Source organism: Mustela lutreola, chromosome 2, assembly GCF_030435805.1.
Source record: "Mustela lutreola isolate mMusLut2 chromosome 2, mMusLut2.pri, whole genome shotgun sequence".
NCBI lineage: Eukaryota > Metazoa > Chordata > Mammalia > Carnivora > Mustelidae > Mustela > Mustela lutreola.
Window position 1 is genome coordinate 222,923,892 of NC_081291.1, and position 25,615 is coordinate 222,949,506.

Consider the following 25,615-nt stretch of genomic DNA (forward strand, 5'->3'; position numbering starts at 1 on the left):
GTCCGGAGCGATGCTGGTCCTCTCTGTCCCGTCCCCCCCCCCCCCCCCGCCCCGGGCCTCGGCTTCCCCGGACCCTGGCTCGGAGGGTTTTGGTGGACGTGGCCCCCTTCCCTTGGAGGTTGGCGGGGCCCATGCTGCGGGGCTCCCAAGCCCCAGGACCCAGTTTCTCACCCAGTTCCACTGGATCCTTGAGTGACTTGCGTCGCTGGCTGGTGGTTTCCTGTTTTATCTGTGGGTCGCAATCCGTCCCTGTGATTGTGTCTGTCGCGTGTCCCATTTGGACCGGTGGGGGACGGCGGGCTGGCTGCGCAGTGGGGGTGCCCGCTGGCCATCGCCTGTGCTGCAGTAGGAATCCTCCGCCCGGGACCAGCTGCCTCTCCAGGGGGCCGGAGGGCACGGCCCAGCCCTGCTCAGGAGGGGCTGGCGAGGGCAGGGGTCCCCTGGGGTCTGTCTTGTTTTGTTCTGAAGCTGCTTTACCGGCATGCCTGCTGGGCTGTCCTATGGCCTGTTTAAAGGACAGCAGTCAGGGCTTCTCTGGCTCTGTTGCCGCAGCCCGTTCAGACATTTTCGCTCATCCGCAGGGGAAGCCCCATGCTGGGGGCCTCCTTCAACTTGGGGAGAAAGCCTGTGGGAAGCTCTTGGATCGGCAGGAGCCCCCAGCATGGGGTGGCCGTGGGTCACGGATCACGGGGCTATGAGTCGATCGTTCCTTTGAACCGCTGAAAGGTCTAGAACAAACACAGCTTTTGTTCGAAGTGACTCACATCCCAGTGACAAACGTCATTCACAGCTTTGTGGTCATTGGCCGCCCCGCATCAGGGTCTCTCCTGGACACGCTCTCTGGAGCTCAGCGGTTACCTTTGTGTTGGCACACACAGGCGGGACCGGGGCTTCCGTCCTGGTGCCCACAGACTGCCGTGGTCTCTTGGCTACCAGCCCCGGGTCACCGGAGTTCCAGCCTTGTTCTCGCCGTGGCTTGCTGAGGGCCAAGGACAGCACCGCCCTGAATCACCGGGGGCTTGTGTCAGCCCTGGGGCTCTCCGAGTCGGCGTCTCAGCAGACACCACTGCGACCTCTAAGTCCCTTCCTCTTTAGTTAGCCATGACCAGGAGGGAGTCAGGCCTGGGTGGGGTTGGGAGGCAGAATCGGGGGCACAGAGATGCCCAGGCCAACGAGAGGTCAGGGATATAGCAGAGGGGTCTTGCTGAGGGCCAGCGGGCGAGGAGGGGCTGGGGTGCGGGAGGCTCACGCAGGGGAGTACCCGGCGGGCCAGGGCGGCCTGCCCCAGGCCCTCTGGTAGTGGGATTGAGGGTGGACTTGGGGACAGTCCTACCAGCAGCCCCAGGTTGGGACGCTCTCCGACCCATGGCTTGGGTGGTGCCAGTTTCTTCACACGCTGCCTTATTAAAAAATAGCCTCTTAATCACTAGGGGTCTGGCAGCAAAGGACTGTCCTCATTCCCAGCCCAGAAGTTCACCATGTGGACGGCAGGGAACAGAGAAGCCCCAGCCACGGTGGACCGCTGTGTGGGCTGGAGAGGCGGATGCAGGGGCCTGTCCTGGGGCCCGTGCCCTGCGGAAGAAAGAGGAGGGCCCCAGGGGGCGTGCACGTTCTGTTCACCCGCCCCCATCCCGGGCCCAGCCCGCAGCCTGTGAGGGCCAGCTACATCCCTGATGGGAATGTTTCCTCAAATGACCTTTCTGCTGCTAAGAGAACGCGGCAGCCAGCCGACCCCAGCCGTGGGCAGGCTCGGAGACTCCGCTGAAAGGGGCCACTTGGCTTGTGAGTTGGGCTGAGTCTCTTTCCCAAACCGGATTTGGCTGGAGGAGCTGTGCCAGGCGGGGCCTTGTCTCGCGGCAGCCGCCGTTCCCCGGGCGCCCTGAGACTTCGCTCCAGAGCCCGGTCTCACGGCTCCCTGGCGGCTGCCATGGCACTTGCCTCTCCAGGGGGGCTTGTGTTGCCGGGAGCTGCCGGTCAGCGGACGTGTGCACACCGGGCTCGCACTGCAGGCGGCTCTGAGCCTGCGGCATTGCCTGTGGGCGCGGGCGCGAGGCCAACGCGCGGCTCGGCCGGTCTGTGCTCAGGAGCCCCCTCCTCACCTGCTGCGGTCCAAGGGCCGCCGTCCCGCCGCCCTCCATCCCGCCGCCCCGCCGCCCTGCCGTCCCAGCCCTCTGTCCTCTCTCCGCCCGTTTGCCTTCATCCTGTCCGGCGCCCGCCCTCGAGGGAGAGACAGAACCGGGGCAGGGCTCTCTGTAAAGTGACCGTTCCCGCATGTATGACCCTGTGGTGTCCTCTCCACCGTGTCCTTGCCTATGGCGCGGTTCTCGGTGGAGTAGCCTTGTTTGCATGGAGCCCTCTGTGCTTGTGTGGGTGAAGGGCCCAGTCGCGTGGCCTCTGGGGATGTCCCCGGGCCCCGACTCCCCCCACGTCCTCTCCCTCATACCCACACATCTCTCTGGGACCGGCCCCAGGGGGCGGGTGCAGTTCCCCGCTCTGCCTCTGGGGGCGCCCGTGGTCCTTGGATGGCATCTCCGGTCCCTCCCGGCTGGTGCGCAGGAGTGCTGGCCCACGTCTCCATCTGGCCAGTGGTTAAAGCCCCATCTTGTTCTTTTTCTTGAACACAGGGTTGGACCCTGCAGCTGTGGGCATCTTGGCGCTGTCCCCGGTGCCCCGGGTGGGTGAGCAGGACTCTGGGTCTGTCCGACCGGGATGGTGCCTGCATCGTCCCCCAGCCCGGTCAGCCCAGCGGCCTGGCCGGCCCCACAAGTGACCGCCAATGTGGGAGCAGCCACCTGGGCCCCTCCCTGCAGGTCCTCCACGCTCGTCCGTCCTGGAGCCTGCAGACCTCTCACTGCCAGTGCTGGGAAGCAGGCCCTGGGAAGATCGCGCATCCCTGCCCGGGGCGCTCCTGGCTGCCGCTGCCGACCTTGAAGGCAGAGCGTGGAGGCAGCCCTACACACTTGGCACATGGGCCTGGGAAATCTGTGGGGCCTGTGACTCCAGGGCTTGCGGCCCTTCCTACCTCTTGGAAGCTTCTAGATTCGTCAGGGCAGGGGCCGACAGTGCAGGCAAAGGAGAAGTGTGGCCCCCGGGGCCTGTTGGAAGCCAGGTTTGGGGGTGGTGGCGGCAGGTGCCCCTGCTCACGGACCCAGCGCTCTCCCATCTTGAGGGGGGTCAGTGGCAAAGGTGTCCTGGTTCCTTCTCAGGGGGGTCCCTGACTGCCGCGTCTGCCTGTGGGCCGGGGTCGGTGATCTCTGACCTCTCCACCCTCCACGGGGCTGTCCCCACTGCCGCCGGCACCCCATGCCTGGAGACCCAGGAGTGTGGGTGGAGCCCCAGGCTGAAGGCTGTGGGGGACCAGTCTGGCCTGCTCTCCTTTCCCGGGGTGGTGCAGTGGAGCTCCCGAATGTCAGGGTTTGCCCGTGTGTCCCAACCCCTGCCTCTGCCACTCATTGGCTCCGCTGGGGAGCCCGACGTGTTTGACAGGCCCCAGACAAGACGCAAGGAGAGGGGGCGGCGGTGTGGCCCGTGCACCCAGCCGGTGGGCACGCCCGGGTCCCTTTATAGTTTGAGGCGGGCCCTGGGTGGCCGTGCTGGGTTCTCGCCCACCACGGGGCCTGGCTCATGGGGGCACTGGGGATGCCTCCTCTCCTCTCTGCCTGTGCCCGCCTCACTTCGGAACCTGCGTGGTGGGGCTCTGGATGACGACATTCGGTTCTTTGCAGGGGCCTGCGCTCCCTGGCAGGGCCCCGGACCTTGGGGTGTCCTGAGCCCCCCACAGCCCGGCTCGCTGTCCCTCCCCACGGTCCCCTCCCTCTTGTTTCTTTTCTCTCTTCTCTCTGCTTTTCTCGATAAATGCGCATTCAGTGCTGCTATGGGGGGGCTGGGACCGCACTGCCGGGGTCAGGGGTCAGGGCGCGGCCCGCGGGCTCCTGCTCGGTCTCCCGGGCTGAGTCGAGCTGGGGGCAGGGCTGCCGTCACAGGGGAGGTGTGGGGTCCCCGGCCCAGCCCACTGGCTGCTGGCAGAAGGCGGTTCTCGGCAGCTGGGGGCCTGAGGCCTCTGTTCTTGCTGACCGTCGGCAGCTCCCGGCCGGTGCCTGCAGCCACTCGGAGCCGGTCCACCCCTCCTTCCTCATCTCTGCACTCCAGCCTGCCTGATTAGGACAGGCCCACCCACTCTGGGGCCGACTGAGCACCTGCCGCCCACAGCCCCCATGTCCAGGCCGCCTCTGTCCCGAGTCTTACACTTCAGAGCTTGGCCCCGTCCCTTTCCTGCCCCTGGAAAATTCCCTGCTCTGGGAGGTTTGCCAGAATGAAAGGGATCGAAAACACTGGCATGTGGGGGGTGGGGGCGGTCGGATTGACTAAGCCGGAGAGTGGCCCCAAGTTGCCTGGCCACCCAAACTGCCCCGCCTTGCCTGGCCGCGCTGCGGATTTCTCTGGCCCGGGTCCAGGGCTCCTGGTGCCGGGCAGCGGAGCAGGGGCGGGAAGGGGGCGTTCTGGGTCACCGCATCACCCCACCTCGTCCGCAGCCTGGTCGCCCCGCCCCACGTCCCGATTCCCCACATGCTCTCACCCTGCGCTGCAGAGCGCCCTGTGGCCGGGGACGGGACTGACCGAGCTCGGGGTCACCGGCCCTCTGTGTGTCAGGGCGCCCTGGGAGCTCCTGACATGAGCTGCCTGGGCCGCTCAGGGGGTGGGGGAACGAGCGGGGAACCGCGGGCTGCTGGCTGGCCCGGCTCTCCCCGTGGCGGGTTAGTTCCTGGGCTGGCTCCTTTCCCGGCGCAGGTTTTGAGCTAATCTTTCCGGGGAGTGGATCCTGCCTTTCATGCCGGGGGGCCAAACCCCTCCTGGGGCTGAGCTAGCACACCTCGGGGAACCCCTCGGGCTCACCCCAGGGCCCCATTTCCTTCGTGGCACATGAGCGGCCTGGACCTTGCCCTCATACCCTAGGAGGGAGGGTCACTGTCGCTCCTGGCAGCCCTCCAGTTCGGTAGAACGGCGCCGTCTTGCGAGAAGGCTCAGGGCCACCCACGTGGAGAAGCCGTCCCCTGCCCATTCTCCCTGCTGAGGTCTGAGCCCTGCACGCCCCACAGCTCCACTTCCGAGGGTCCCCTGTCCACGGGGCCACCCCCCACTTCTCTCAGTCCTGCGTCCCCAAGGAAATGGGGCTTCCAGGTCAGCCCCGGCCCAAAGCGTTGTTCCAGAGCCCCTTTGCTCTGCACCGGTCTGAAAGGTGCATCCTTCAAACCCATCTGAACCCTCTTCCGCATCTTTCCTGGGCAGGAAGCAAACCCGGCTGTTTCAGTGTTGGTTGGACTGGGCCCTGGGGGGGTGTCCCTGAGTTTGTGTCGTGTGTGGGGGCTTCTAGGAGGCAAGGCAGTCCTTCCGTGCGCTTCCCAGCCCCATGTCTGTGCAGCTTGCTGGACGGCCGTTGCTGTTTTCTCGTCTTGTGATTGTTCGTGTAAGTTCTGCCTAGACGTGGGTCGGTGCTGTGCCAGGCTTCAGAAGGGACGCGCTGCATTGGGGTGCTCGCGCTGCGTTGGGGTGCTCCCACTAGCCGAAGCCAGACTCAGCCTGGTGGAGACAGGAGAGGGGACCCGCTGGCCCTTGCGGGGGCGTTCTGGAGGTGGTGCAGGTCTCAGGGGAGGTCACCGCTGGTCAGGTCCCTCTCCCTGCTCAGCCCCCTGTGGCTGCTGTCCCTTCACCAAGTGGCTGTGCTGGGACTCCGCTGGCCCTCCCTTGCCGGCTTGGAGACCCTCTCTCTGGAGGGGGGACCTTGCTGATGGCCACCCAGTCCCTTCCACGGGACCTCCGGGCCCACAACATCTGAGTGGGTGGTACCGGGTAGGGTGGGGTGGCTCGTCCAGTCGGGGCTCCCCCACATGGGGTCTCACAGCAGGAAGCGTAGCCTTTCCCTCTCCTTGGGGTAAGCTCCTGACGGGCGAGGAGTCGTAGGTGGCGTCGCTGATGGCTGGCTGGCCGCAGGTTTTCTGCTCGGCTCAGGGCTTGAGCTGGAGGCCGGTGTTTGCTAGGGCTTCCGAGGAGGCCTGGGAGGGAGGAACCTGGAGCCGCTCTCCGCAGGAGGTCAGCTTCGGGTTGGGACTAGAACCTGTGATGCGTCGGCCAGGCACCCGGGGGGCCTTGCCTGGGTTTCTGGTTGCCATGGGAGGGTCCTGTTCTCTGTGAGCTGGACTGAAGCCTGCAGTGGGCCGGGACGATCCTTGACCAGGTGGCTCTGGAAGCAGAGCCCAAGTCGGGATTCTCATCCTGCTGCCCTGAGAAGGTGGGAGGGCAGAGGGGGTAGCCGGGACGTGGGCCCGGCTGGCACAGCATCTGCCTGCCCCCCCCTCCCCCGAGCTCTGGAGCACGTGAGCCTCAGAGCCGGGCCCATCCCGAGGCTGGGTCCTGTTGTTTGGACTGGTCCTGTCCCCGCCCCGGTTCCATCACTGGCTGTGACGTGGGCAGGACCGTGGTGAGGACGTTCGAGGTGTGGGGGCCGTGCCAGGAACGGGGTGGAGGGTGCCAGAGGCCGGACCGGCTGCAGGATGTGTGGGGTCCTCTTTAAAGTCAGGCAGAAGTCCCCTGGGGGGGTGCCTGGGTGGCTCAGTGGGTTAAAGCCTCTGTCTTCGGCTCAGGTCATGATCCCAGGGTCCTGGGGAGCCTGCTTCCTCCTCTCTCTCTCTTTGCCTACTTGTGATCTCTGTCTGTCAAATAATTAAAATCTTCAAAAAGAAAAAAAAGGTGGCACCTGGGTGACTCAGTCGGTTAGGCGTCTGCCTGCAGCTCAGGTCAGGATTCCGGGGTCCGGGATCGAGGCCTGCGTCGGGTTCCCTGCCCAGTGGGGAGCCTGCTTCTCCTTCTGCCTTTCTTTTTCTCTCTGTGTCCCGTGAATAAAATCTTTAAAGTAAGATTTTTAAAAATGTTTAAAATAAATACATACATAAATAAAACCACGCAGAAGTAACTTATAGGGCCTCTCTTTAAAATCACGAAGGATCGTGAGGCGGTGACTACAGGGCATTGGCCCGAGTGCAGGCCCTCTGTGCATGGGCCCCGGGACGGGAGCTGCGCGCCGGCTGTGCCGCGGACTCTCCCTGGGATGGAGCCGCCATCTGAGCCTCCGCGGAGGGCCCACCACACACCAGGCTCCACTGTCCCGGAGTGCAGGTTCCAGTGGAGGAAGAGCTGGGCTTTGGGGCCAGTGGCCGGTTGGGTGTGGCGGGGGAGGGGCATTCTGGGGCGGTCACCTTGGTGCACACACTGGAGGGGGCAGAGCCCTGAGCCAAGCAGGTGTTTGGGGCGCTGTCCTTGGCCGGGGGCAGCCAGCAGGGAGGGGCGGTGTCATCTGCTCGGCCTGTCTTGACCGACGCGCGGAGCCAGGCTGGAACCGCGGCCCGAGACCAGCTGCGGCCCAGACCTCCAGAGGCTTCGCCTGGGCGTGCGGACGCCGTCTTGTCCGCGCCCTCGCGCGCTCGTTCTGTGTGTCTGCGCCCTCCTCCCCTCTTCTCGGGGGTGCCGCTCCCATCGGGTTAAGACCCAGCCGGTGACCTTGTTTTCACCGAACCACCTGTACCTCCCAAGCACAGTCGCGTTCTACGGTGCTGGGGGTCAGGACCAGGACCTGCGAGTTTGGGGGACGCGCGGTTCAGTCCCCAGCGGGCACTGTGGTCTGAGGAGCGCGCCCAGAGGTCTGCAGACCGAGCGCTGCGCACGTCAGGAGCCTTCAGGAAAAGTGCCTTTGCCGCCGCAGCGGTGGCAGAAATGGTGATGTGTTTTTCAGCGACTTTCTGGGGGTGGTTGTCCCCTTCCTAGCAGGGGTCAGGCTGCAGATTCTAACATAAAACGGAAGGCGGTTCATTTTGTGGAACTCTGTGTCCCCAGACCACAACACACCTTACGTGACTGGTGCCCTGACTTGCTCTCCGCAAAGCCCAACAAGTCTTCTCCGTTCTAGTGCGGGTGCGCCTGAGTCGGGGAGGGCCAAGGGAGACAGAATCCCAAGCAGATTCCCCGCTGAGCGTGGAGCCCAACCCAGGGCTCGATCCCACAGCCCTGAGGTCATGACCTGAGCCAAAATCAAGAGCCAGATGCCTAACCCACAGAGCCACCCAGGCGCTCCCCAACCTTTTATTTGAAAACACCGGGCAGCGTCCGTGTGCGTGGGGCAGAGGGGGGGTGGGTCTCCCCACATTCTAAACGTCCCCGCAGCCCTGTGTCCCAGAGCTAAGGAAGCAGAAGATGACGCGTCACCAGGAATTCCGTTCATCTCAGGGTCAGAGTAGGAAGGGAGAGGCGGGACAGTCCCCACCCCTCCACCGTGCTGCCCCCGCCCACCCCAGGGTCTCTCCCTGCCATGCGTGACCCACCACGCCCTGGGCAGGTGCAGCATGGGAGCCGTGACCCCGAGGGTGACTTAGTGTCCTTCTTGTCACGGTGCCGTGTTGGCAGTGCGGCGCGGGGCCCCGGCCGGCGCTCAGACCATCAGCGAGGAGGCGTGTGAGGACTCGAGCTGTCACGGGGCTGTCAGACGTGCACGTCTCGTGAGGATCGGGGAGGGAGCACGTCACCGAGGACTTCGGGAGGGTGCGGGGGACCCTGTTCGTCCTTTGGAAAAGGATTAATGAAGGGCCAGAGCCACACCCCGATCCTGCCCTTCCCATCCAGATGCTCCCGGACCTGCCCCAACGGGAGGAGGGTCCAGAGTCGCGGCGGGCGGCCTTCTTCAGAGAGTCAATGGAGGAAGGCTGCGTGAGCTCCATCGTGCGGCCCCGACTCGACCCGAGGATGCCGGTGATGGACACCAGCGGTGCTGACCCCACAACACAAACAAGCAGACAGATGGGCCTCCTGGTGGAGGACACCACCACCGGCGACAGAAGGACGTGTCCAATGACATGAGGGGGGACCACAGGACGGGCTACTGGTTCTTCAAAGAAACTGCGGAAAGTGGGAACGTGAAAATCCCATTTTCATGGCTTTCCCTTTATTGTCACCTTGTAGGGATTTAGAAACGAGATGTTTGAAAAGCCAAACATTTATGCGGGACCAAAGTAGATTATTTGGTTATATTGTAAAATTGAAATCATTTTAACTATAAGTCATCTTGTAGTTTATGTGAACAGAAAGTGTTTAAACCCACACACAATGTGCTGTTGTCCCGGGCCAGGCCCTCGGGAACTTACGCGTGCTCCGTGCACACTCCTGGTGCTCTCTGGGGTACGGGGTCCCCCGACGCAGGGCCCTGGAGGGAGGGTTGGGCCCTGCCAGGCAGCCTGCTGCTTCCAGACCTGACCTGGAGACAAGCGCGTACATTCTCACCATTGGGTGACCTTCACCCTCTCTTCCCTGCGGTCAGTATCAGCACTCTGGGTGCTGCTAGGACGGCCACTGTGCACCTGACCCTACGGGCCATCATATAGGGCGTGTGTGTTCGAGTCTGTCCGCCCCAGAAGCCAGGGGGAGAAGACCGCTCAAAGGCAGTGTTTGGCTTCCTGCCTGGTCACAAGGGGACCCCAGCCGGGTCAGTAGCGCGCTGCGGCCCCAGGGGGCGCCACCATGTGCACATCCTCCCTGGAACCAGCAAGGGGGTGGGCTGCATCAGGGCCTCAACCTGGGGGACCCTGGGGCCTGGCAGACACAGGGCTTTGGTGACCTCACAGGGTGAGTGTGGCTGGGGTGGGGGCTGAGACTCGGGTACAGAGGCGTTAGTGTTCGTTCCCGGCTTGGGTCCACAGGGACACGCACACACTTGAAGCGCAGGAGGAACGTGGAGTGTGTGCGAGCGCGTGTGTGTGCGGGACAGCTGGCCGCCCCACACTCGCCCGCCAGCCCGTCGTGGCTGCAGGGGCGTCTGGGCAGCACATGGAGGCTCTGCTGTGTGACTGTGGCTTGTCCTCTCCCCCGACTCTGACACTTGCTGTCCCCGTGCCTGGCGTCTGCCCAGTCCCTTTCTGCAGCGGGTTTTCATCAGAACCTCCGGACAGCAGACCCGACCTTGGGCCTGCAGGGAAACCGTCCCACTGGTGCCCAGCACAGGCGAGGGCCCCCGTCTCCCCGGGCCTTACGGGTGCTGGGCCCTGGCTGGCCTGGGGCGCGTGGTGGGCCTCACGGGGTCCTGCGTTTCTGGGGAAGCGGAGCCTTCTTCACGTGCCGGGAGCTCTGGCGTCCCCCCCATTTTCCGGTGGTGCCATCTGCCCCCCACGTGGCCGCGTCCCCCAGAGGGTGCGCATCGGAGGCCGAGTCCAGCAGACACCATGATCGAGGGATGTGCGCGCTGGGCGTCCTCAGACCCAGGCTGAGGGGTTTCCTCCTAGGAGTCGCCCGGGTCCCGTTGGGGTGGATGTGGTGGGCAGGATCACAGAGCTGCCACCTGTTGGCTCCCTGGGGCCTGCCGTCCTCAGGGCTCTGTCCCAGCACCCAGGACAGAACCCCAAGGGAGGTTTTGCCGGAGGCGCGTGGCCGTGCGCGGGCGTGGGTGCAGTCGCAGGCCAGTGACGTTCAGGTGGAGTACGGATGAACCGCTGAGGCAGCCTGCAGGGTTCCGGAGGGTTCCGCCTGTGGGAGCGCTCCCACTCACGCGTGGCCGCCGTGTAGGGCCTGGAAGCCCGTGGCGGGGGTGGGAGCGGGCTGGAAGGGAGCCGAAGCCCAGCAGCGGGCGCGGGGGGCACGGGGAGGGGTGCGGCGCGTCCGGGCGAAGTGCTGCAGCCCCTCGGGTGGCCCCTCGAGGACAGGGTAGGGCTGATGAAAGGCTCCGTCCCAGGGTGGCATGGGGCAGGGTCTCAGCTCGGGGGCTCCCTCAGGGGGCACCCACGACAGCCAGAGCCTGGGAGCTCGGGGGTGCTGGTGAAGACCTGTGCCGTGCCCTCCCCTGCCGGCTGGCCCGCACTCTCCTCGCGCCTGGACACCCTCCGCTCCGACCACAGGCGGGGAGACGTATCGAGGTTCCAGCGGGTGCTCCCAGGGTGCCCGAGGTTCTCGACGGAAGTGCGGTCTGGGGACCAGCCTCACGGGCGCAGCATGGCAGGGAGGTGGCCGTGCAGCTACGGCCTCTGTCAGCTCGTGCTCTGCCTGTGTTGCCTGGCACACCGTCCCCCACCCCATGGCAGCCGCTATCCCTGGTGTGGTGGGCCCACGCAAGGTAGTGACCCCGAGGGCCAGCCTGTGTGCTCCCCAAAGGCTCCTCCGGGGGCTCCAGATCCCCACAGCCCCACTGCAACTCAGGCTGCCTCCTGGCCGTCCCTGGCGGGAGGGCTCCCAGCCCCTAAGAGGACAAGGCAGGCCCACTGCACTGGCCCTGGTGCTTCCTGGCAAGTGACTTAGGGTGAAGCAGCACGTGGGCATAAGCAGGGGGGCTGCCCTGCCTGCTGGTGGGGGCCGGCCCGAGGCAGCCCGAGAGCCAGGCCCCGTCTGCCCCGCGGGACCGGCAGCAGGAGCACCTGCCTCCGCTGCGTGAGGACTCACTAAATCCATGCGTGTAGAGGGCTGACCGGCCTGCGGGCAGGTGTTAGCGATCCCGCGACCCCACGTTGTGTGGTGTTTCAGCCGGCTCGTGCGTATGGCCCGCAGCCGACCTCGAGCTCTGGGAGGAAGTCAGCAGGTGGCCCTGGAGTCAGAGGGATTGGAACCGAGCGGGTGGTCAGAAGCTTCCGGAACCTGTGTGCGCTGCGAGCCGCCCTCCTTCCCTGGTGACGGGGCTTAGCAGAGAGGAGCGGTGCACTCGCCCCTGGGATGCGATGGAGCAGTTTATTTAAAGGAAGTTGTATTTTTGGAGAGGCCTCGCAAGTACACTCGTCGCCTAAGAGAGAAGAGGCAGTTCTATCGCAAACCCGCCGGAGGCAGGAGGCCCGTCCGCAAGGCTCCAGCCCATTGTGCTCTCCCGCGCCGCGCAGTGTAAAGGCGGCTCCACGACAGTAATTTGTGTCTCTTAAGTAGTCGGCGGCTATAAATAGTGGGACAGACCGAGCTGGGAGCCGCGGGCAGCGGCGGAGGTGCTCGGAATGGCAATTAGCTGGCCCGGCGACTCCCTGTGGAGCCGGGTGATCGCGGGAACGGGCGGGCAAGGGCCAGACGCTGTGTCCTGCTGTCTGGTGGACGGTCCCCCGAGCCCCTTCTGCCCTCTAAACCCTCCCGGGCCATTTCCAGGGAGGGGGCAGCTGTGGCTCCCGCCCACATGCCCTCCCCAGGGCCCAGAGAGCCACGCGGCTGACACGCACACGTGGACACAGGGAGGGCACACTGCCCGCAGCCGATGCCTGGTGTGCCCTCCACGCCAGGCAGAAGGGGGAGCGCCGGCCACCTTCTGCTGGTTCTTGCCCATGGGAGGATCTAACCCTCTGGGGCTCTGCACTGCAGGGAGCTGGGGAGCCCGCGTGTGTGCGCCTCCGTGTGTTCGTGCTGGAGCGACGCCCACAGCGGAATGGCCGCAGGGACCCCGGGAGGCCCCGACTCAGACCTCCCAAAGACCCTGCCGCAAGGGTGGCTGGAGGGTGGGGAGCCCTTGTCCGTCCTGCTGCCCTAACCCCAGGGGTCAGGCTGCTGTGGACCTGGAGCTACAAGAAGCTACAATGGCCGTTATCTTCCCGGCACATCGGGTGTAGTCGGGGTGACAGAACAGCAGCCGCAAGGAGCTGGTGTAGACGAGTCTAGGGACCAGGCCTCTTTTATAGAGGCGGCGGCATGGGGCTCGGCTCAGGCTGCTGTAAACAGAAAGTCCATTGGAGTAAAGCTGGAGCTGGATGTGTAGTGGCCTCTCATTGGCTGGGCTGTTGCCAGGGACGAGGAAACCTCCCCCCTTCCTGGGAGAGTCCAGTACTAGCCCGGGTGGCCTCCGCCTGCCAGCTGTGTGTTTTGATGTCGGGTCTGCAGGTGGGGGCGGCCGCAGGCGGGGAGCTGCTTCTGCCGGCCTGCAGACCCCGTCTACCGGGTGTCCCCGTGTTAGGGACACCAGCGCCCATGTGCGGAGCTGGGGTCGGGGGAGGGCAGTGAGAAGACGCATCTGGCCAGGACCAGCTCCTGCCTGTATCTAAAATGCCCATATTTTGTTCATTAGTTTTATGTTTGACGTATTAAATACTGAGCTAAAGGACTCGTCATATCAGCTGCGTGAGGTTTTGGCACCACCTTCGATATTTTGTTCCCGTGAGCGAGGCTTTCCCGCCCGGTCTTGCCTGCCTGACCCTAGAGGACCCGGGGCTGACCTGCCCCGCACATGGCTGTGCCCTTGGGCTTGCTGGAGTGGGCAGGGCCGGGAGAGGGGACCCACCCCGGGGCTCTCCACCCTGCAGACATGCGGAGCGCCTGGACAGTTGGGGAGGGGAGCCTGCAGTCACCCCGTCCCCCTGGGGCGCAGCCAAGGTTCCTGTCCTTAGAGGCCTGTCCCCGCTTCAGTGCTGAGCTAATGAGTTTTATTGCCTAAGAAGTGAAAATACAGCAAAAATACAGCAAAACAAAACCCGAAAGGCTGCCTCACGGGGGGAGCAGGCAGAAGCAGATACGAAGCAGGCAGACAGCAGAACTGGTTTCTGGTTTTTCCTGCCTCAAGCTCGTCTTTGGTTGCCAAAAGCCAAGGAGCGTAGAGGGCCCAGGGCGTGAGCCCAGACCCTGACGTGAGTGTGCGTGTGAGCGTGAGAGCACGTGCAGCTGTGAGCCTGAGCCCGTGGCCTGGAGGTGTGTGCACACACGTGAGCCTGAGCACATGAGCGTGACCTAGTGTGAGCGCGAGTGTGTAAATGTGTGTGTGTGCGTGTGACACGCAGCCAGCTGGACAAGTCTCAGGAGAATTAAGCTGAGTAGAAAAAGTCGACCCCCAAACTGCACACATGGGATTCTTTCAAGAAAATGTCCTTAAAATGCCAAAACCATGGGGCCAGGAAGGACGTGTGGTTGGTGGTTGTGAGTAAAGCGGGTGCGGCTGTGGGGGGGCACACCAAGGGGGGGCATCCTGACCGTGACCCTGTGTGACGGTTCTGCGGGTGTTACCACTGGGCACCTAGGAACGGGCATCTGTTACTTCTGATAATGGCATGTGAACCTACTGTTCTCTCAATGTGAAAAGTTTGTCTTTATTTATTTTTGGGGGGGCGGGGGCAGAGGCAGAGGGAGAGAAAGAATCGGAAGCAGGCTCCATGCCCAGCGTGGAACCCAACACGGGGCTCAACACCACGACCCTGGGATCGTGACCCGAGCCACAGTCAAGCGTTGGACGCTCAATGGACTGAGCCCCCCACGCGCCCCTCAGAACGAGAAGTTGAACAGTAGAGGATGGCTGGCCGGCCCAGGGCGGGTGAGGCTGTGCGCCAGGCCTACTTGAGCCTTCCTAGCACCAGGCCCCGTGGCTTCCCTGGGGCAGGCTCTCCGTCCTGCTCCGAAACCTGCCCGCCGGAGACATGGGCTTGCTTGCTGAGATGTGCCCCCCATAACAGGCGTCTTCTGGCCAGAGATCAGGAAGATGAGCCTAGACATTTGTCACCACCTCACTCTCCCTGGCTCTCTCCGTGACGCCTGTCGCCCCGCTGCTGTGTTTCAGCGTTGTCATCGTCTCTCCGGCGGAGCAGGGCGATCAGAAGACAGCCGCCCCCGGCCTCCTCTGTACACCCGAGAGGTCTGGCAGCTCCAGAGACAACGCACCAAATCGTTTATGTTTAATCGTTTCTTTCCTTCGGTTTGTCGGCGTTCCGCGTCGACTTCACTTGGACTTTGAGTGTGTTTGCCCAGAGGAGCGAGCGTGTGGCTGGGCCAGCATCAAGACGGGGGAGCGGTGCTGGCAGAGAGAGCGCATCCCCTGCCGACCTTGCCCGTGGACCTGGTGTCCCGCTCGCCGGCTTAGCAGGGGGGCTGCCCTCAGTGGGACCCTCCCTGAGTCTCGCCGGCAGGCGTGTGGTGCCCACCACACACACCATCCAGGGGACCACGTGTCTCCCGACTGGTGTCTGACTTCACCGAGTCAGCACCCTGAGCAGACCGTCACAGGCGCCCAGGCGCCGGCGCGAGCTGCCCTGCATTTTCCCTTCAGATTTAGCTGATGTGAGAAACGGATGGAGCCAGAGACTCGCCGGGGACCACACGTAGCAGATGCCAAGCACAGAGAATTTCAGCCACGGCGTTGGCAGAATGAAATACCAACAAAGCGAATGCCCTTCTCTGAGCTCCTGGTGGCTCGTGGCTTAATCTGCTCATTTCTCCCCGTTTATTTTCTTCTATTTATAAGTTGCCGGCGCTGTGTAATTTCATCTGGTTGCAGTCGCAGAGAGGAATTGAGAGTTTCAGTTTAGAACTGTCAGTCGAACAAGAATTGGTGCCTCTCGTCTGACTGCTCCGTGTTCTTGAGGCCGAGCTTAGATGGCGAGAGCTTTCCCTGCACTCACTGGGCCCTTTCTGTGTGCATTGAGAAGGGGTTGTAAAGAGGAAATTATAGGTTTTAGAATGAAAAGTCCAACGCTTGGCTCTAGAACTTACTGGCTATTTAGACTTGGGCTTCCCGATCTCCAGGTCACTTCATGTCACAAAATGGCTACCAGAGCTCCAACAGTCATAACCATATTCCAGGCAGGAATAAGGAGAATGAAGTAGGGACGAAAGAGAAAGGACTCCTGTCTCGGCGGAGGCGCCCTCTTTAAGGAACTCTTCTAGAAGTCCGAGCCCATCATTCTAATTTGTTCAGCAGCCCCTCTGCCAGGGGAGCTGCAGACATCTCTAGAGCTGCACAGCCAGTCCTGGGCTTGGGTCAGGAGGGAGGAGCCGAGAGTGGGTGTGGGACATGCGGTCAGCGGTGTCCCTGCTGACGGAGGCTCCCCACTCAGCCCGCTGACCGTAGCCCTCGCTTGTTCTGTTCATGGCACAAAGCAGTTTGTAGCTGTGGGTTTTATCTGTGTCCCCATAAGAACACAAGCCCCATGAGTACGGGGGCTGGGCTGATCGACCCCCCAACCCCCGCTGCCGTCGGTCCACAGGAGTGCAGTGTGGGTGTTTGCTGGGAGAGGGTCTGAGCCCTGCCTCCCAGGGCAGGTGAAGGGACCCCCAACCCCAGATTCAAGCCCACCTGTGGAGGAGCACAGGCCTCACTGAAACCCACCAACCGCCCCAAACCCCCACTCCGGCAGAAATGCGTATCTGGCCCATTATCCCGGCTGTTAGAGAGGAGGGGCGTGGAGCCCGTGGGGGCCCGTCAGTCCTGACTAGGCCCCGGCCCTGCGGAGGGGGTGCGCAGCCTGCAGCGCGGGGTCCGGAAATAAGCAGTCCGCTTCCTCGCCTTGTCTCTGCCTGTGCAATTCAACTTCGCATTTAAGTAATGTCAGGGGAAGGCATGAGGCTTTAAGTTATCAAGTTGTGTCTATTGGGGAAAGAGCCCCTTCCCTGTCCTCGTCTCGATTTCTGGAAGGAACCACTTTTCAAAATAGACTGCAACACTTTTGCTTTAGTCGTCTGTTTGCTCCTGTGCGAGGCTGGCCTGGCTCAGACTGGTGCTAGGGTTGCTGGAATGGGACGGGGCCCCATCTGCAGGGCTCCAAGGGGGCTGTGGGGGCCAGCCAGCCGCGGTACCTGGGAAGGGCAGGGGCGGGAAGGCTGAGATGTGGGCGAGCACCCGGCAGATCTCTGTGGACAGAGCAGGACGGAGCCACAGTATTTCCATCGTGGCCAGAGTCCCGGAGGCTTAGGGCAGAGGGACCCGGCACCCCGGCAGGCAACAAGGGAGCAGCCTGGATCGCCCAGCGTCGTCTCCTGTGGGTGGAGACGATGTTCCCGCCCGATGCTGAGTGGGTCGCCCCAGGCTTCCGGTGTCAGGTCGCCCCGAACCCCCGCAGGCCGGGCCTCCTCAGCACGGAGCGTTAGGGCGATCACGCTGCCCCCAGAAACAGGGAAAGCACATGACCCAGCGGTAGGTTCTACTATGAGAGTCAGCTTCTAGAGCCGTACCTGCCCGTGCCCCCGATGGCTGTGGGAGTCCATGCCTCCCTCAAGGCCCCAGGCTTGTCCTTGGAGGCTCACGGGCCTGCTGCCCTCCTTCTGGCTGTGCCCGTGTTCCCACACGCAGCGACACCATGCACTGACCCCCGAAAGCAATTTTCTCCCTGCTTTCAGGCTCCAGGAGGAGTGCCTGCCCGGAACCTCCTCCCGCTGGTGGTTCTGTTCTCAGGGGGCTTTGGGCCGAGTGAGCTCCTGTTTTCTGAAAGGCAGACCCCGGGAAATGGCTTGTTCTCTGAACTGCACGGAGTCTTAAGTAAGTGGGACCCACAGGATGGTCCAGGGCTTCATCCTCTAACCCGAAGCACCAGGTTTGGCTGACCCCTGCCCTCCCCCTGAGACCTTCTGTTGGTCTTCCAGAATCCTCTCAAGGGTTGTTTTTGCTCTCTTCTCTGCAAATGAGGAAGCAGGTCAGACAGAGGTCCCAAGCTGTCCAAGGTCCCTCTGGCCATCAGGGGCACAAGCTGTCGCCGGCCCGTGGGGCAGGAGCTCCCTGGTGACTCCAGCTGGGGTCTGCCACCCACCCCCAGGGGCCGGAGCGGATCCACTGCTCCCCGAGACTGACTCTCGGTCTGTCCCCAGGTGACCTTGGCCTCTACTTCATCTGGGGCAACATGCTGGCCGCGGTCGGGAGCCCGTGGAGACTCCTGCTGGAGCCTCACCGAGCCCTCAGCCCTTCCTTCCCCCTGAGGGTCTGCTCTCTCCTGGGACACTTTCCCAATCCTGTCGTGAGACTCAGGATAAAACTGGCTCGAAGCGGTTGGGTGGGGAGCAGTGTCTCGGGGATGCATCCCCTCCCCTTCCCCCTGCCTGTGCTCCTGGAGCCCCTCGCCCCTGCCCTATGTTCACTCCTGTGAGCCCTCGTCCGGCCCGCTGTCCCCAGCCCTGCCGGAGCCTCGGGTCCAGAGGGTTTTTCCTCTCCATCCGTGGTGCACTTTCCCAAGGAACCCAAAATGTCTGTTTCTAGAAGCGCTAGCATTCGAGAGCTGTGGATGACTCACGTCTCAGCCAATGTCTCCCTCCTCGGCGCCCACGCCACGGGGCCTATTTCTAGCCACTGGGTTGCATGCGGTGCTCAGAAAACCCGGGCTGGCCTGTGGCACCTTCTTAACCAGACAGTCCAGCCACTGGTTTGTCCTGACTTCCACGTGGGCTGTCCATGGCCCGGTCCCGGAAGGCCGGTGTCCCTGCTGACCGAGGCGTGTTCTTGTCCAGCGCTGTTCGCCCTCAGTTTCTGTGTGTTCGACTGTCCCTGAGAGTTCAAGACGCGTGTTTGGGGTCTGGACATGGGTCCCGGCAGCATGTCACACCTGCGCCCTGTTTTGGGTCGTGCGCACCCTCCCAGGGGCCGCGGTGGCCCTCGGCATTCCTGGCCTAGAGACGACGACACTGAGGGTCAGAGTGGTCACCTGGATTAGGGAGCGGGGGTCTTCCAGCTCCTTCATTCAGTCGACTCCGATTTTCTCGGCCATACGGCGGAGATGGGGACGTGCTGCCGTGACGTCGCTTCTCCTCTGGGTTGTTTTGCAGAGGGAGTTTCGGAGGTGACTCTGTAGGGCAGGCATGGAGGCGCTCACTGTGTGCGGTTCTCCTCACGTCTGCGCGCATCTCCCAGGTGCCTGCTCAGGGTGCCTGCTGCTGGGACCGCGGCCCCAGGATCGTCCCTCAGAACCCAGCTCCTTGCCGGGGTGGGGGGTGGCTCTGAGCGCCTGCCCTCCCCGCCAGTCCGATCCCCAGCTCGGTGGGACAAGCCGGGCCGCGTGGCCGAGTCCCAGCATTTAAAACCCATCAACAAGTCAACAGTCCTTACGCTGACGGCGAGGGGCCTGCCCCGCCCTCCCACCTGACCCATTGCCTGAGACCCGGTTGGGGCAGACCCTGGACACTGGCTGCTCTGCGGCGGGTTCTGGAAGGCGGCGGGCGGTGTGGGGAGCGCTGACCCCTTCCCGGCTGCCCCTCCTCTTCCTGGCCTTGGCCCTCCTGCTCCCCTCCCCCACCTCCGCAGGTAGCCCCGGGCCCAGGCCGGCCTCCCTCACAGGATGCAGACCCTGGAGGCGGGCAGGGGGTCACAGGGCAAGAAGTTCAGGTCTTGGTGGCGGGAACGGCGTCTGGAAGGCCGGTCCTCCCCTTGGCCCTGCAAGGGCCTTGTCCTCAGGGCTGGGGCTCAGCCCCGTCTGGGGAGATGTGACCTCTCATGCCCCTTTAGAGGCTCTTGGCTTTGCTGCTTTGCTGTCTCGGGACCTTTGGCCACTTGCTCCCTGTCACCCAGTGGCCACCCAGAGGCCAGCTCTGCAAACCAGCCCCCGTGCCTGTCGTCCTGCTCTGGAGGCCAGGGGAGCACCCGAGAGGCCCCCAGGGCACATGAGGTCACTGGGGAAGCAGGAGTTGGTGGTTACGTCCCCCATGTGGGGACTGTCCCCGGGCCTGGCCCTGTCCCCCTCGGCCTCCCCCGGCTGGCCTGCTCTCCTGGGACGCACACCCATGCTGACCACGAAGAACCCCTGTGCCAGGTGGCAGGGCAGGTGGCAAAGGCACCAAATTCTATCGTGTCTCCACACGTGGTACATACTCGACCCACACTTACCTTCTGCAGCTGCTCTGATCCAAGACTCGCCACAGCCAGACTTCACGGCCCAAGAGCCCATATTCCAGACGTCGCCGCTCTGTGCCCTTCTCCGTGGGGGCTTCGGGTGGGAGGAAACGTTGAGGAGGTTGAAGACTTCCCGAGTAGCAGACCTGGTCTCCTCACTGTCACGTGCGAAGGTCTGAGCGCAGGGAGACCCGGGGCGGCAGAGGGAGTGCTGAGGTCCCAGACGATCGGGAGGTGCCTGAGGGCCCAGACAGAAGGAAAGGCGGTGTCTCAGTGTACGGTGGCCCAGGATGATGACTGAGCAATGACCGAGTGATCCGGCGGCAACTGTCCCCTGCAGGGGCACAGACCTGCAGGGCCCAGCTAACCTTCCCTAGATGATGGGGAGGACCTGGCTGAGGGCGAAGACAGACACTGGGCCCGAGTGCGGAGTCTGCCGCACCCGGCGGTTCCTCTAGGGTCAGCCCTCAGCTTCTGGCCTTGATCTCACTGGGGCAGACTGCATGGACAGGACCTGACCAGTCCCTTACTAGGTGTAGTTGGCAGGTGCGTGATCTGTGGGGCTCTTGTTCAAAATGCATAAAGGAGTTGCAGCCCAGACAGAGGCTGGGGGTGCTGGTGGCCCCTGCTGTGGGGACTCTCAGGGCTGGAGGGTCCCCGTCGTGGTCCGGGGTGCACTGGGGTGGCCAGGAGGCCAGACTAGTTCAAGGCTCCAGTGCTGGGGGTGGCCAAGGAGGGGTGTATGAGATGAGGGAGGGGGAGCTGGCCCAGGCAGAGGAAGCACAGCAGCACACACCTCCTCCAGGAGGCCCTCCACAGGGTCACCCTCCCTGGGCTACCATGCCTCTCACGGGGTGGGCCCAGGGCCCGGGCTTCCTGGATTCTGGAGAAAGTAGAGGCCATTGCCTCTCAAATGCCGTGACCCATTTTCAGAAGCCAATGCCCTTGACGTTGTCTGGGACGTGAGGCTTGGGGCTGGACCAGCCTCTCATCCCCTCCGGGTGTTTTTACTATGGACTCCTGGGTCCTCTGGGTCTGAGCTCATCCCCTTCCTGCCCCAGAAATGCATGCTTTCTCCTGCCCCTTGGGGCTTCTAAGACTTCTGAGCCTGTGGGAAACTGGTTGGAGCTCCCCGATGTCCCCCGCGGACAGGCTAACTTGGAAGGGGCTCTGTCTCTGGGCCGGACGGTCCCTCCTGGAGCATCCTGTCACTTGGGCAAAGGGCTGTCCTGGGGCTGTGGCTCTGAGAGTAGCTGGGCCTTCTAGGCGGCACAGCCTCTCATTTCTGTAGACACAGTCCTGTGTCCTGGTCACAGCAGTGGCCCCACCCGGAACGTGAGGGTAAGAAGACTTTCGGCAACTGACTGGTAAAATGGGCCGAAGTCCCTGGCTCGGGGCCTCCGATCCCAGCAGCGGCAGGCTTTCGAGGAGCCCGATGGCCCGACCACTATCGGCCTGGCACCCGGGGGCCAGCGACATCGGGGCACTGGGACCCTCGCCCCGTGGGGCGCTGCGGCTGAGCAGTCTTGCCCCCTGGTCCTGAGCTCGTGCCTCTGGGCCTCAGAAGCTTTGCCCAGCGGCCCCCAGGTCGTCCCTCTGCAGCGGGGCGTGGGGAAAGGCGGAAGGGCAGGGGAGCCTCGCCCTCTCTCTCCTCCCTGGTTCAGCTCTAGCACCACGACCGCTCTGACCCCAGGAGATGCTCCGGTCGGAGAGCAGACGGGTGTCTGTGAACGCCCACTGCCTTGGCTAAGACTGACCATCCTGCTCCCTAATGGGCTTTGCTGTCTCTCTGCGTGTGGCGAGTCTACCTGGGGCGCTGTGCAGGGCGTGACAGTGGATCGAGGGGTGAGCAGGGGCAAGCACTGCGGCCCCACTCACATCCCCAGCGCAGGTGCAAAGACAGACCCATCGCCAGGCCCAGGATCCCACAGAGGCCCAGGGATCTTCTGGAACATTCTGCTCACACACACACACAGCCTGAGAGGCCCAGGAGAGACGGCGGGGTCAGCCCTTCCTGCGGCCGGTCTGTGCCGGGGTAGCCCAAGCTCATCCAACACCCAGAGACACCCCCAAAGCTGAGGCCCAGGAGCAGGAGGCCCCCCAGACCACACCCTGCTCAGTCCAGAATGGTGGCCCGGCGTGGGCCGTGCTGCATGGCTGGGCCCCTGGGGCACTTCCCAAGGTCATCTGTATTTGGGTGATACAGAGACCCTGGGAATGGGAAAGTGGATTCTGTCCCCGTGGTGTGGTGGGGGCAGGAGAGGGGGGACCCGCCAGTCCTGCACCCCTCTGTGCACAGCCTCATCCTGGGACCTGCCCCCCGGCCACAGGCACAAGCTTGCCTAAGGCTTCCAGGCCCTCAGTGCGGGCCGAGCCCGCCGTGGCCTTAGTGGAGCTACCCCTGTGAAGGTCGTCGGGAACATGCCGGTGCTCGGTGCCCGAGGAACCCCCGACAGAACACGAGCAGAGAGAGCATGAGTTGGGGGAGGGGCAGAGGGAGAGGAGGAGCAGACTCCCCGCTGAGCAGGGGGCTCTGAGCGCAGGACCCCGAGATCATGACCCAAGCTGAAGGCTGAGCCGTCCGGGCGCCCTGCCCCCCACGAGTAACGTTTTACTGTAAGTGTGTCCCATGCACTATTTGGGACAGGCTTGTACGGAAAACTCACGATTTATCTGAAATTCCAGTTGCACGGGGAGGCCCTGCCTGACGAGCTCTTCCAGAGGTGGAGTCTAGGTTCCCAAGGGGAAGCTGCGGCAGGACAGGGCCTTGGGGTGTGTGTGTGTGTGTGTGTGTGCGCGCGCGCACGTGCGCGTGTGCATGTCTCTGTACGTGTGTGTGCACGTGTGTCTCTGCAGGCACAGCCCAGCAGAAAGCCCCCCGCTCTGTGGCTCCAAGTCCAAATGCTAGCGGGTGAGCAAAGCACACGGGAGGCTGGAGGAGCGCGGTCTGCAGGTGCACCCCGGGGCGGCGGGGGGGACTGCGGGCAGGTACCGGCCCGACCCCGCACACCTGTGCTTGCCGCCGGCTGCCCTCGGATCACACGCTGTGCTCGGCGTCACCGGCCCATCCGCGTTCCTGCGGGTGCTCTGTGAACGCTCTCCGAGACTTCCTCCGAGAGGCAGCGGCCAGGCCACCCGCGGGACAGATCAGCCATGCGGGGGGATGGGGTGCTCGGTGCACCCGTCGGCTCAAGTTCCAGCAGGTGCCGCCGTGTGTTTCACTCGCTGGTCGGTCGTGGCCGCAGACGTCTCCCACGGAGACCACTCCCCGGACCGGACGTTAACAAGCTTAAAATACAGGGGCGCCTGGGGGCCTCCGCCCGGTTGGCGTCTGACTCTTGGTCTCTGCTCAGCTCGTGATCTCGGGGTCGTGAGATCGAGCCTCGTGTTGGGCTCCTCGTCCTGCTCAAGATTCTCCCCGCCCTGTGCCCTCCGCCTGCCCGTCCTCTTTGTCTCTCAAAAACTACAGAAATCTTAAAAATAAGTAAAAACACAAAAGGCCACGTTCACCTTACAATTTAAACCAGATACTTTACTTCAATTAAAATCACTTTCTGGCGGAGTGTTCGTCTTCTGATTGATGAGGGACGGCCCTGAGGCCAGACCAGGCACCAGAGAGTCCGGAGACTTCGTAAGACAGATCAATGCCGTGAACTCTCTCGGGAGCGTTCTCTCCGGAGACCACTCCAGACAGAATGGTCGTCCTTTGGCAAGAATGACCGAGGAAAAAAGCCCCCCAAATTTTGAGTAAACGATATGATCCAAGATAGATACTTAGCAGACAAACATCAAGAGAACTTTATGAACAATCAATGCATTGAAAATTTGGACGAAAGACCAGTTCCTAAAAATCCAAGACCGACGATTTGCCAGAATTGGTACAAAAGGAAGAAAAGCTCTGGAAACCCCGAGAACCGTCAGAGAGCTGGGTCCCGTAGGCTACAAGCAAACGGCCAGGAGGGAACATTAAAGCGGACCCAGGGACGAGGGAGCGACCTTGCTTGGACGCAGCTGCTTTGCAGGCGGGCGCCGTCCGACGTCAGGGGTGGTGACACACTCAGGGACACCTGGGGCAGCCCAGAGAGGAACGGGGCGCCCGGAGTCAGGAGTGGCGACACCAGCGGTGGCTTGCTCTGACACGGCAGTGAAAGGACAAGGGACATTCACCTGTGTCGGTGTGGATACAGGACCACACGGCGACTTAGAGCCTATGTTTTAAAGAAAAGAACCCAGGACGTCATGGGATTGACGGTGTGACCCGTGTTCCAGTCTCCCCTGAATGGCCCCGAGCTGGAAGGAATCGGGACTTACACACCTTGTACACAGTAGGCACTTCATGTCGGTTTACTGGAAGCTTAAAGGCATTAAACTTGGAACTGAGAGTGGACATTTCTGGCAAACACGACCTCACGGGCATGAGACCACATTGAGGTCCATCGAAGGGCCGCATCCCCGTGTGCATGATCCTGTCTCCTCCTCCTGAGGGGAGCGGGCAGGCAGGTGTCTGTGTGGACGGCCGTCTGGGAGGGGCGTCGTCTGCGCCCGCCAACACGTGTCGCAGGCCTGTCGCACGAGTGATGCCCCCTCAAGCGACCTAGTGGACAGTTTCATAAAGATGCCCATTTTATGTAAATCTAATCCAAAATAGAGTCAACTTCTCTTCTAGGCTTTTGGCTAGCTGTCACCACCTGTCAGGACTTCTCCCCGGCCCCGCAGCTGCTGCCCCGGGTCCCCACGGACGGCACGGACCATCCTGGGTCAGCAGACACTGGTCAGGTGCTGCGGAGCTGCAGCCTTGGGGGAGCTGCCTGACTTACTTAAAAATCAGTTATTATAGGTGGACACTTGAAGAAAGCGGTGTGTGTGCAGGTGATTTCCCCGTGGAGAAAGGCTTGCGAGGGTCTCTGGTCAGCGGATGAGAGCGGAAGTGACTCTCGGCTTCCTGCCGCTTCGCTAGCAGTGACCACACATGTGTCCTTCCGGTGCGGGGGGCAGGAGTCCTGGTGGAATTACTTGGATACCAAGAGGAAAAGCAGTGTTTTAAGAACCTATTTTTCATTCACCACGTTTCTGACCTGCACACGCCCACTCCTCTTATCACATTTCTTCAGCCAAACGAAAAAACCCTTGAAAACGAGAAAGCAATTTGTTCTCGAATCCTGGCCATCAGTGAAGTGTTCTTGAGCCGTTCCAAATATAGGACAGACACAGCTCATGGCCCAGAAACTTCTCTCGTGGGCGCCAAAGCCTCGCCTTCCGTGGGCGCACTCCGATCGGCCGTTTCTGATAGACGTAAGCGCGACTCGCCACGCAGGAGAAACCTGGGAGGACCCCGTGAGAATCGGCGGCGTGCCTGCTTTTTCCCCAAGGGGAGGATTTTTGTTTTTTTCCTGAAATGGAAAAAAATCACCCAGATTTATTTTGCCACTACAGAAACGAAGAGTACATGCTAACTCCTCTTAGGAAATATGGGCCACTTAGCACAGGATAAAATATATCCTGCAGGAAGGACTCTAAATTGGTTTAATTCTTCCAGAAGAGCGTTTTGGCAGCATAAATTCAGAGTCTTAAAAAAATTTCTGTTCTGGGAGATGATCCTGCGGAAACTTACTCCAGACCCCAGAAACGCACCACGCACGGCTCCCGGTCTTTATGGCACTTCTCCGAGAGTCGAGAGCTCACCAGAAAGAGGGAAGGCTTGAGGAAGCCGCCGTGAGTGTATTGGGTGGGACCTTACGCCACGAATCACAATTTTCCAAAGGATTATGATAACTGGGTGGGAGGGGCCTGTGTCTTAGTGGGGTTCCTGCCAGATCCAACCCAAGGCTTAGAGGTGATGCGTCCCTTTGGGGTGTGAGACAGGAAGGGGGTGAGGTGGGGAGCAGACTGCTTTGTCTGGGGAGCAGGAAGCCGCGTGGGAACCCGGAGAGGCTGCGAGGACCCCGAGGGACCCCTCAAAACTCCCCCACGAAGGGGCCAGGCAGCAGAGCTCTGCGGCTCCCAGGGCCGTCGCCCCACGCAGGCCCCAGGCCCGGAGCCACCCTCGGGCAGAGATGCAAGAAA

General features: G+C 62.7%; 1 protein-coding gene across 1 annotated transcript; it reads left to right on the forward strand.

Annotated features, from left to right (window-relative positions):
• The first annotated feature begins 1,152 nt into the window (after positions 1-1,152).
• LOC131825437 (uncharacterized) lies at positions 1,153-6,967 on the forward strand. Its single transcript, XM_059164873.1, has 2 exons — positions 1,153-4,754; positions 5,287-6,967. The coding sequence occupies exon 1, from the start codon at positions 2,777-2,779 to the stop codon at positions 4,160-4,162; it is 1,386 nt and encodes a 461-aa protein (XP_059020856.1). The 5' UTR covers positions 1,153-2,776; the 3' UTR covers positions 4,163-4,754; positions 5,287-6,967.
• Positions 6,968-25,615: the final 18,648 nt, after the last annotated feature.

Bases quoted from the DNA above. Each gene is read 5' to 3' on its own strand.
- LOC131825437 (XM_059164873.1), top strand. From the start codon at position 2,777: ATGTGGGAGCAGCCACCTGGGCCCCTCCCTGCAGGTCCTCCACGCTCG.